Consider the following 11,900-nt stretch of genomic DNA (forward strand, 5'->3'; position numbering starts at 1 on the left):
AGCTGCAAACTAGATAGATCATTGTTTGCCTGGAATTTTTTTTATTAAACCAATTGTACTGGATCAATGCTTTCTCTAAGCAATAAATTACAATTCTATCTACCCAGTGAAAAAGCTTTCAAAGTTGCAGATAAATCTTGATCTAGGAAATACAGTTTGGCTCTGCACCGATGTGCAGTCAACCACAGATGCAAATAAACTGAGGCTGCTAGCACATCCGTCTGCACCTCAGAGCAGGAGCTAGTATTCTTATTTTCATTAGAAATTGCTAAAACATCTTTTAAGTGCTTCCAGAACTAGTCCACTGCATTAGTCATGAGTACTCAGGGGCACTCAGTTTGGTTTTTATAAAGGTCATTCGGTGTCTTTTCCCCTCACAATGGACTAAAAGCAGAAATCAACAGAGTCTTAATCTATATTAATTTGCTTTACTCTTGGAGGGTCATAGATTTGCCACTGGAATTAGCCGCATTAGATGCTAAAACGATAATTTAATGAGACTATGATGAAAGCCTCTGTTCTATTCTAAAACGGCAACTCCTCTCACATAGCGCAGAGAAGCAACTCCATGAAGTCAGAGGAATTACACCAATGCCATTTCGCAGCAGAATCCAGCCCAAGTAATTAGGGCTGGAGTGTTCCATTCAAAACTTCAGATCTTGAGCTGTACTGAGACAGCTCCAAGTTATGAGGTCTGGAGCTCTACCAAAACGCCTAGAGATGCACCTCACTCTCAGAGGTGAAACTGTTTTCCCAAATAAGGCAGAAAACAAGATCAGGGTCTAAATATTTACTAACTTGAAACTTCTACACTAAATGCTGCTGCACAGCTTTGGTGATGGCAAAGTGCAGGATAATGAAGACTCATGCCTCTTACAAGATCCTAATGCTCCAGAATCTTCACCCATCTATAACAAGGAGCAATCGCGCATTGCACTGCGTAATTTGCAAAGAAGAAAATACAGTCCTTTGGGTCAGAGATATAGCTCTCGCAAATATTTTTATAATATCTGCTCTTTGGTACAATCTGCTGTTTTTCAGAGGTCAAAAAATGTTATTCATATTCATGTGAGTCATTTCCAAGACAGATGCTTTAGCAGCATTCAGAGAGGGAATACAAAACCCGAAGAGAATCTGGGAAAGCTCCCACTCTTCTCCTTCAAGGCAGCCATTGTTCACAGGTCATTTTTCATGGAAGTCCACACATTTTCTCTAAGCGACATTTATATTCAAACAGATATGCTGCAAGTGACCTAGAAACAGGGGTGAACAAAGTTCCCCAGAAGATACACATACTGACCATACAGTAATGTCTCCAACTCCTCCCCGTCTCTCCAGATGTCTCTCTGTACAATCAGTACCACTGCCCCATCTGATGTTGATATACGATAGCAAGGAGAAAGCACATACCTATGTGCTAGGCTTCTAGCGGCATTTAGAAGAAACCCAAAGCGGCACAATACCAGCCTACCTGGAATCTGACCCCAAGCAGAGAGCGTCTTGCACCAGGGCACAGATATCCAACTCACTTGCTTTCTCTGCACAAATGCAAAGCTATGTCAGGGGAGTATTATTATTATTAATACTAACGAGTCATACATGCATTCATATATATATCTGCATGCACACGAACATCTGAGCGTTAGCAGACTCAGTCTGATCATTTAGCTTGGGAGAGTCTAAGCTTGCCTGCATATTTCATTCCTTTGTGTACGGCTAGGAGTGGCCCTACAGCCAAGCACCTCAGAAATAAAAATTTACCTCATAATTTACTGTGCCATTCTGAGGAATAAGCACTGGTTCACTAAGAATCTTACAAAAATAAACTCTTAGGACCATCTCATCATAGGCAAGACTCAGCTACTGTTACAATCCTTTTGCTTAAGTTTGCCAGTCTGGTTCTATGCTGAAAATGTAGTTATAAAGATGGAAGGGAATAAATCCACTATACAGATAAATAAAAGATATGCAAACTGAACACTACTTTTGCATAAATCCAAATACAATCCCTACTAAATCCAAAATACCATGAGGATGCAACACACAGAGAACACCTTGCTAGAATAACCCAAGAAAGCACAGTAGCTAGTTTTTAACTCCAGACTTGTGGCAAAATACAAAGATCTATAGCCAAGAGTATGAAATTCATTTTGTTCCTTTTAAAGCAAATCACTCTCACATTTCACTGTGTTTGTGAGGTACTACTTGATCAGTCACAACTGGGAGGCAATTTTATATGGTTTCCCATCTGGGTTTGAGTAAGATTCTATTTGCAAGGACTATGTATCATGACGTAACTACTGGAAACCCTCAGACGCTTGGTCAGCTGTGAGCTTGGGACACTCGAATGCGCTGAATTTAAACAACAGTGCAGTCTTCCAACTCATGCAGCCTTCTAATAACATTTGTTAATCCAAGCAAATATCAAGGAATCTGTTCAGTGCCAGTGCTGAATCCTCTAAGCATGTGGACTGTTTGCTAAATCTCTAAAAGGCAGTGTCAAGAGGTTTCTGTCATTTCTGTCTTTGAGCACCCAAATCCACCCTGGAACGCCTTCCTGCTATTATCTTGCTAACTGTATTTCAGGTAATAATGCAAGGTTCCTCGAAGAGTCCAAGAATTCAATAAAATCACATAGATTGATAGATGTGTTTGAATAATGCTCTTCTACTGTCTGCTCTTAAACGTGAGATGTAAGCCAGTTGTAATTAAAGTTGAAGCAATAAACCTTAGGCATTGATTGCACTAAGTAATTAATTATTGATTGCAGAACTTTACATACATATTGCAGAGGACAATTCACCTGTGCAACAGACAACACTTTACTCAGAAATACCCAAACACAAACCCTCTGCTAAACAGAACTACAAAAATAACGGCTTTAGGGTTTCCAAGTTAATTTTCTTATTAACCTTCATGGAAACGTTGCTGTCCAAGTGAAAGAAAGCCATTCCTTTCATAAAGACAATATTAACTATTCCCTATCCAAATTAATTTTGCAAATAAGGATCTACAGATGGAAAAGAGAACATCTTTCTCTGTAAGACTCTGAAGGTGTTAAGTTCCTTCTTAATGAATGCTGCTATCCCCTGCACATACCAGTTCCTGACAAGCAGTGCTGCAGTAAGAAGCCCTACAGAACAGCAACAGTAGCAACATCCTTCTCCAACTCTTGGGGAAGAAGAGAGAGGACTTTGAAGTTCGAAAATGGGAACTGAAACGTGAATCAGGCAAACCATCCGTTCTGAGCTGGAGATGTAGGACTAGTTAGGCAGCTGACACCACGCTTTTAGTCTAGAGTTGTGCATCAGGTGGGACCATTTTTCCCCATTTACACTGAACTTACAGAGAGGCGTTCCCTTATAAAAAGCCAAAACGAAAGATATTTGTTGGTTTTAAAATGCAATTTAAAATTAGTAACAGTGTGGGTACACTAAATTAAGTTTAAATATAAATGAAACCTGCAGATTTTTGACTGGAGTGCATCTTGGAAGTGACCTCCAGCTCCTCTGACTAGAGAGCAAGGAAAGTTAGGTCTGGGTGTGTGCGCTGTGGCAGGGGAGGGGAGGGGGCAGGCCGGCTGGTTCTGAGCGGGCGAGGAGGGGGACTGTACCTGAAGTCGCTGTAGGGATGGATGATCCAGAACCCGGCAGACTTAACCCTTTCCTGCTCCCTCTCCACGGCCTTCTGGCTGCCAAACATCCTCAAGGAGAATTTGTTGACCCCCGGCTGGAGCATGGCCCCGAACTGCCTCTGCATGAAACCGGCCTGGCCCAGCCTCTGCTCCTCATCTGGGGTGATCTGGTCGCACCCTCCGCCTCCTTCCACCTTGATGGAGGTAGAGGAGCAAGCCCGGGGGGGCTGCTGCTGCTGGGGCTCCGGGGGGGACGCTGGCGGGGGGGGCGCTGGCAGTCCCTGCTCCAGCTCCCCACTGCCGGGGGGGCTCTTGTCCTCACTGGGGGAGGCCGGTTCCCCTTCGCCGCCGATCAGCCTCTTCTCCTCGGCCGCGTCGTGCAGGTGCCTGCTGGCCAGCGAGGACAGGCTCCCTTTGAAGCGGCGGCAGTCCCCGTTGGTGCTGGTCTTGGCGCCCTTGCCGCCTGCCTCCGTCTCCAGGAGGCCGGGGTCCCCCCCTCTGCCGGGGTCCCCCCCGAGTGCCCGGGTGCTCCCAGCAGAGGGCGAAGGCAGGGGCTTCAGCCTGATGCTTTTCCTCCGGGTGTCCTTGTCGCTGTCTTCCTCCTCGTCCATGATCGACGCCTTGGCTCCTATCTGCTGGGGCAGGCTGTAGAGCCTCTTGCGCATGGAGGGGGGCAGCTTGTCCATGGCCGCGACTGCTGCTGCTGCTGCTGCTCAGTTAGAGGGAGAGATCCCCCCGCTCTGCCCGGGGACGGGAACCGTCACTGTCCCCGGGCCCCTGCCCCCAGCTCAAGGGGCAGAAGGGACCAGAGGCTGGCGTGTCATCTCCTTACCGGAGTGTGGCATCCACAGGCTCTGCATCAAAAGACAGGCTCTGCATCCAGAAGGGGAAAGAAAAAAAAAAAAAGAAAAAAAAAAAGGAAAGGCAATAAAGCCCCCCTCTCCTCCGGTGTCTCGATTTGGCTACTTGCTGCTTGTCTCCCCTAGGTGAGTGTTACTACAATCCCTGTCTGCTCGGATCCAGAGCACTGGGCAAGAAGTCTAGAGGAGAGCCACACACTTCTGGCTGGAAGGCGAGGGAGGGCGGCAGCAGCAGCAGCAGCCGCCTTGCCATGTTGGCTTCGAGATGCAAATGTGCCGTGTCTCCCGGCGGGCAGACATCATCCGGAAAGCCAAGCTCAAGCCCGGGTGCCTCAAACTCCTCAACCTGCCGGCCAATAACACAATGAACTGCAACCTGCAGCAGCCACTGCTTGCTTACATCACTGTCATCACTTATTCCTCATGCAGCCCCTGCTCCTGGGAATATTCATGAAGCGATCCCTTTCTATTGGGTTGCCATAGGAGCGACTACTGCACATAGGCTCTGCCTACCTGAGCCAGCACCCGGGCTTCTTAAAAGGGCAACGCCTGCCTGCCGAGGGGGTGTGCGGCTGAACCGCCGCCGCAGCGCTGCCGCCGCCGGGCTGCGGGGATCGCCCGGTCCCGAGGACCACCTCGCCCCGAGGACGGGCCGGCCCCGGCGCTCGAAGCTCCTGCACCCGCGACGCGGCTTTAGCTGACCGTGCCAGGCTTAATGCCATCCTTGGTTTAACGGCAAAAATTACCGTGAATTTAAAAATAGCAGCATCATAAACATGAGGAAAAAAAAAAAAGAAAAACCCACACCAAACCCCCACAACAACCCAGGAGCAAGAAGATTCCTCTTTCTCTTAGATGCCTTCCCCTTCTGGAGTTGTGGGTGCTTTCTTGCAGGTTTACTTGTGAAGACACAGGGAGTTTCGTGGGAAGGGGCAGATCCAAATCTAAAGAAAAAACAGCGGTTCACCTTGAAAATCTCACCTGCATGCAAAGCAGGGTCTTGGGGAGTGTCTGTCGTTCCTAGCAGAAGTTTGCCTGCTGGGAAACACGTTTTGTACCTGTCTGCAAACTGCCGAAGGTTTGGAAGGTTTGGGTTTTTTTTTTCCTTTGCTGCCTTGCTTCCCCGTTAGACATGCCAGACCTTACTATTTCTCCTCAGCGGGGTTGGAGCTATAGAAATCATTCAAAAAAAAAAAAAAAAAAAGGCTGGACAGTGGTGGCGAGGGAGTGTGTGGGATGCGAGGGCTCTCCCCGACACATGGGGAAACCCACTTCCCAGTGGGCACCTGAGTCAGCACTTTCTGCGGCTCCCCCTCGACTAGCGGGTCTCCCAGGAGGTTGGTCCTGGGAAAACAACAGCTCCGGATGGGAATCCTTCTTCCTTTCATTGCTTGCTGCAATGCACCTCATATAAGAGGCCAAAGCAGGGGAAAAAATGGCTAAAATCGGGCATTTCCCTACCTTTTGTTCTTTCAGAGGTTTTTTGGAGAAAAGGAGGAAAAGAGGTGGCAATCAGTCCTGCCCTGTGCTTCTTTGGGAATGGCTGTTTATTCTGTCACGTTCAGGAAGCTCTTAGATTGATACACTGGTTCAAATTGTTTCCTAGTGTAAAGCCCTTCAAAACCAGTTGAGTTATATTAAGAATCTGTTTAGCCATATGAGATCCTGTTTGCATATATTTTTGCAGAGATTCCCTGTCTGAAGCTTTCTAGAATGTTTGCTGGTTTATACATATAAAATCATACCTCCTAGGAAAAGGAAACCACGTGAACTGTGCAGACAGGCAGGGATGCTAAACACAGGCTACAAATGCCCACTGCAAGCAGTGAGGAAGTCCTCAGCCGATCTCTGCGCTTCTTTCTCAGCTTATTTCATAAGCAAATAGTCACCTTTTCCCTTCCAGGAGTCACCTGTCTCTTGCCTAAGGTAACTCTGTCATTTAAAGCAGCAGGATGATACTTAAGCTCTTACTTGAAGGTAATGTAGGCACCAGCAGTGACTTCACCATACACACAGACAGCACATGCTTCCTCATCTTTGTTTGGCTGCTCTCTTGCTCGCTCTCCCAAATCCTTTCTCTGAGGACTCACCTGCTCCTCTTCTCCCACCTCCTGGCACAACCTAGAATGGCTGTGACTCATTTGAAATACGCTACAGTGAAGCAACCCAGTGCAAATATTATTTAATATTGTTATTTTCATCACAATTTCTGGTAGATCAAGCTTTTCTAGGGAAATAAATCTCAGTTTTCAAATGATTCTGTAGATTAGATAACGTAAACTGAGCCACTGATAACATTAAAGGTCTTTCTCCTCTTCTTCTTCCCTCCTCCAGGCACTAGGGATGCTGAGGTGTAAGCACTTCTGTGCCTAAGCTGCAATCAACTGCCTTCCAAAAGGATGTGTTTTGATTAATGAGGTGCATAACATCTGAAACTGATGCAGCTTCTTAAACACAGTCCCTGATGTTCCCAGAGAATGACAGAGCAATAAAGGATGTGCTCAAGGAACCAAGCTGTTTGTCCTCTTTCAGCCATAGGTATTTTAGCTGCCCCCAGAAAATACCCACACTCCTTATTTCCTGGCCTGATTGTTCTCTGAGTGCTGCCTTATTCCGTGACACAAATAAGATTCTCTTACAGACTTGAAGTAGGGGAAGAACACAACAGAGCATCCAAGCAGCAGAACGTCCCTTTACCGCTTCTGTAGCCAGGAAAGAAATTATCAGGTGCAAAGACTGAGTCAGGCTGACTGGCACACTGCTGCACAATTACAGAGCATGCAGATATCCCCGTGCCCAGAACTCTGGCTAGCACTTCCCAGCCACCGTGTCCACTCTATAGACGATGCATATGATTCCTCAGATGCAGAGAAGATTTTTAAGTTCTTGTTCTGGGACCATGTTTGTCACCCTTATCCATCTATAAAGCATTAGGCTTCACTTCAGTATCACACCTGCTTTGAAGCAATTTTTTAAGCACATCACTTCAGCAAATACTGTAGTCCCATTTACGGGGGGGAAGCTTAACCTAAAGCTTAACCTGAAATAAGAATCTCAGTGCTTTATCAAATCTAGGCCTTGTCTAGCAGATAGCCCAAAGCAGGTAGCCCAAAGTGCTAAAAAAAACCAGAAGGTGCATTCTTGTGTCGCTCTGCCTCCAAGTGTGGCTTGCTAAACACTTCTAAAAAATTGGGTAGGAGTTATAGGTACCGAACTCAGACAAAGTTTTAAAGTCCTTAAAATGTAATGGCAATTTTGTGTCCAGAGAACTTCAAAGTAATGATATTTTATTTGAGAGCCTTCCAAGAACTAAGTGCAGGAGGCTGGGAATTATCCTTGTCTAATGGTATGAAACTACTATCATGGACATTATTTATTGTCAGCATTATGGCAGTGCTTTCCATGTCAGCAAACAGACCTTTATAGGCAGATTTTTAGAACCTTTCAGAAAAGCTAGGACTCTTGTAGGACTAAGTCTTGCCTATCATTGCCTGCACAGTACATTCAAAAGGGGTATAGAGAACCCACCTGCCAGGAAAAGGGAGAACTGTTTTTGAGGGAAATGATCTCCTTTTAACAGTATTTGTCAGATACTGCTCCAAGACTTGGCACAGATACAAAGAGAATGAATTTAGTAGGGAGAATGCAGGTGAAGCAGCCGTTTCTTAGGTAATTTTGCCAGCTCATATATACATATATATATGTACATCTCTATGTGGTGCTATTTTAATAAAAATCCAGTGCTGCAATGCAAATGTGAAAAATCACATTCCAAATGAGCTCAGAACTATAGAAGAATAGACTGAGAGCCATAAAAACTGATACCCTCTAGCTCAGGGTACAGAAAGCAGCAGTGCAAGCTTTCTGCACGCTGGGCTGTTAGGACCACCTTTGCTTGAGTGAGAGTTTCAGTTATCACCCTTGAACCCTTGGATTCTCAGATAAAAAAGGAGTCAACAAACATGTGGTATAGACTGGAAGAATGGGAGCACTCCTTCCAAAGCTCCCTATTGTTCCTAGCAGGCAGCAAGTAACTCATAATTGGCATTTGAAATTCATGAAATATTCAACACTACAAAACGGGGAAATTCTACCTCAGAGTGGTAGTGTCTGCACTCACTGCCTCTGCAGCTTATATCATACCTAGAAGATAATAAAAAATAATCACCATAAATACACAAATCCTATCTTCCCCTTGTCCCTATTAATTACCCAAGTGTGCTGTCACACTTGTACTCTCTGAAATTCAGCCAGTGCTTTCTTACTGCTCTCTCACATTCCTTATAGAAACTGTAAAGTGGGGGAATGAACCGCTGGAACATCTGTTGAAACCTATTTTAAGGCACAGAGAAGAGGGCACCTGAGCGTCTGTCTGGATAAAGGAAACAGCTGAGCAAGATCCATGCCAGGATGCTGGACTCTGGGGAGTCACCCCAGAGGGCAGTGGGGAGACAAGAGTCCCACAGAGCTGGACGTCAGGATGGAAGGAAGAAGTCCGCTTTGGCTGTGCAAGAATTGTTTTCGGTTGAGTGAAAGAATGGTTCAAATTCCATCAGTGGGAGCAGATAGATACTAAACAGATCCCTAACAACAACAGGCTGTGGAGCCTAGCAGGAGAGGCAGCAGCAGGAGGTAAGATACACAACAGGATGGAAAAGCTTGCATCAGGAAGTACTTGGAAAGCTATATTCATTCCAGCATCCAGTGGTAAACAATTCTGGAGCAATCCCACTCTCTTCACCCTTATAACCAAGACCAAAATCTAAACACTTGTCCTAGGATACAGTAGGATTTCTGGGAATGTGCTTGTAACTAACAAACAGCTTTGCCACTGGACTGCCAAAGATGAAATTTTATCCAAAGAATCAGCCATGTTGGTATCTCTGGAAAGAAGTGACAGACTGCAGAAAATGAACCGCTGAGATTTTCAGGATATTTAGATGTTTTGCAAAAGCTGCTAATCCTCACTGGAGCAAGTAGCTAAAAATCACAGCTAGAAACAGATTGATTAGCATGAGCATCTTGCCACCTGACCTTTCATATTTCCCTTGGAGAATACAAAACAATAGAAATAGAAAAATAGAGACAGGTAACCAGGTATGAAGCTATGAGGAAAAGAAATGACATAGAATCCAAGAAGCTGCTGAGTTTAGAGCAACTGTATGATTTAGTCACAATTACTTTTAGTTTACAAAGTACCTACACTTTTACATGATGGTCTAAACTCTACCGATGAATTCTCCAATATTCCCATTGCAATGCTCATATTAAAATTGTATCTTGGACTTCAATAAAATTTGCCTTCCAAATATATATTCCATCAGATTTTTATTTAAAAACCGAGCACTAGCTTATTTTTCTACCCTCATCTGGAATTATTCAGGAGAGGGTTGAGACAGCATGGGGAGATTTGCTCAAACTGGATGAGTTCAGTGACTATGAAACGACTCTTTCTCAAAATAGCGCCTTTCACCAGCATTTAATGAGCTGTAGCTTCACAAAGAATAATGGATCCCTTTTCATGAGTCTGTCCCCGCCGATGTATCTTCTGTCTACATCAACTGTACTATTTTTGATTATCATGCAGTGCTGGATTTGATGGGAAATGTGCTATTGTCATCAACAACAGTAATGGCAGCCCCCGACTTTGGGAGGTCCAGACTCTGCTCTTAGTGAGCTGAATTCTGTCAGGGCTGACTTTAACCCTTTCTCTTCCTCAGTAAGTGAATCAAACTAACTCAACATCATGTTGTTGATGCAACTGCAAACCAAAGTTTCACGGCCATACCACCTGTCAGACATTTATACAGCTCTGACTTAAGAACTCGTAATCCCAGTGGATATGCCTTAACAATGCCTCCCTGCAGCAAATTGCTGAAGAAAGGCAGAATATTTAAAAATTTGAAATAAGGGACTAATTAAAAACAAGATGCTCTGTGAGCAAAATGGCTATGAAAGACATGTCCCATAGATTTATGCCTTGTGACTGGAGTCTCCCATGTCTAATGTGCAGGATTCAGCACAAGCTTTTCCTCCATAATTCATAACCGTTCTGTCATGGATTCTCTAATGTCTAGTAATTTATTGATCGTGGTGCCGTAGGCTGCAGTAGCTTTGAGCAGAAGACCCTTAGAGATCCCTTCCAACCTAAATTATCCTTTAGTTCTATGATTCTATAACTCAAGAGGAATCCTCTCTTTACTCCAGCTACCTACTTTCACAAATATGTAGGAAGATATTATCTTTGAGACAAAATCCCTCTGTCAAACTTGTTTTAAACTATCAAACAGGTTGCAGTATTAGTAGGAGGGAACTGACAGACTGATGGATACAAAGCACGACTGTGTAAGTGTCATTTCCTCAGGTAAGCAGCTAGAAGTCATTTCATTATTTTGGAGAACAAACTCAGACATTTCCATGCTTATTCATCATTTCTGAACCCCTGAAGACAGCAAAATTGCAAAAAAACCAAGCTTAGTGTCCTGGTTTCAGCTGGGATAGCGTTAGTTTTCTTCCTAGTACCTGGTATAGTGCTCTGTTTTGAATTCAGGATGAAAACACACAGATGTTTTACTTGTTGCTAAGCAGTGTTTACAGAGTCACGGACTTTTCAACTGCTCACCCCACCTCACCAGCAAGGGGGCTGGGGGGGCACAAGAAGTTGGGAGAGGACACAGCCAGAACAGCTGATCCAAACTGGCCAAAGGACTGTCCTGTACCATTTGATGTCATGCTCAGGATATAAACTAGGGGGGAAGCTGGCTGGGGGCTGCTGCTCAGGGACCAGCTGGGCATCAGTCGGCGGGTGGTGAGAAATTGCATTGTGCATCACTTGTTTTGTATATTCTAATTATTTATCATCACCATTGCTGCTGTTGTTGTTATTTTTTTCCTTCCTTTTCTGTTCTATTAAACTGTTTTTATCTCAACCCATGAATTTTACTTTTTTTTCCCCCGATTCTCTCCCCCATCCCACTGTGGGGGAGAAATGAGCAAATGGCTGTGTGGTGTTTAGCTGCCTGCTGGGTTAAACCACGACACCAGGCCAGCATGTCTAAACACTATGGCAGTAGAATTGCTTCAAGCAGAAGACCCTAGTTTATCATTACCCCTGATGGATACCCCTGGTCATGCTGCTACCCACAGAGGGATGTTTCAGGTAGTTATCCCTCCCACTCAATAACTTCAATGGAGTAGAATTTCACTGTCAATAAAAACAAGGCCAAAGGCAAAGGAGATTCTGCCTTCATTTCATTCCTTACTGGCATAGGTACATCCTCTACAAACAAGCAACCAGGTTAGACCAGTCTGAGTTCTCGAGACATTCCCATTATCTTGCAAGAGGAAAGAGTGATTTGTGCCACTGCCATGTCTGTTGCTCAGCAGCACTGTCTGCAACTGTCAGC

General features: G+C 44.8%; 1 protein-coding gene across 1 annotated transcript in view; it reads right to left on the reverse strand.

Moving 5' to 3' along the window:
- HCN4 (hyperpolarization activated cyclic nucleotide gated potassium channel 4) overlaps positions 1-4,510 on the reverse strand; it is a 103,297-nt gene extending 98,787 nt beyond the window's left edge. The window contains exon 1 of the mRNA XM_026856356.1: positions 3,614-4,510. Coding sequence (XP_026712157.1) covers positions 3,614-4,320 — 707 coding nt within the window. The 5' untranslated portion in view covers positions 4,321-4,510. The remainder of the gene's footprint in view (positions 1-3,613) is intronic.
- Positions 4,511-11,900: the final 7,390 nt, after the last annotated feature.

Source organism: Athene cunicularia, assembly GCF_003259725.1.
Source record: "Athene cunicularia isolate RWA chromosome 10 unlocalized genomic scaffold, athCun1 chr10_part1, whole genome shotgun sequence".
Lineage (NCBI taxonomy): Eukaryota > Metazoa > Chordata > Aves > Strigiformes > Strigidae > Athene > Athene cunicularia.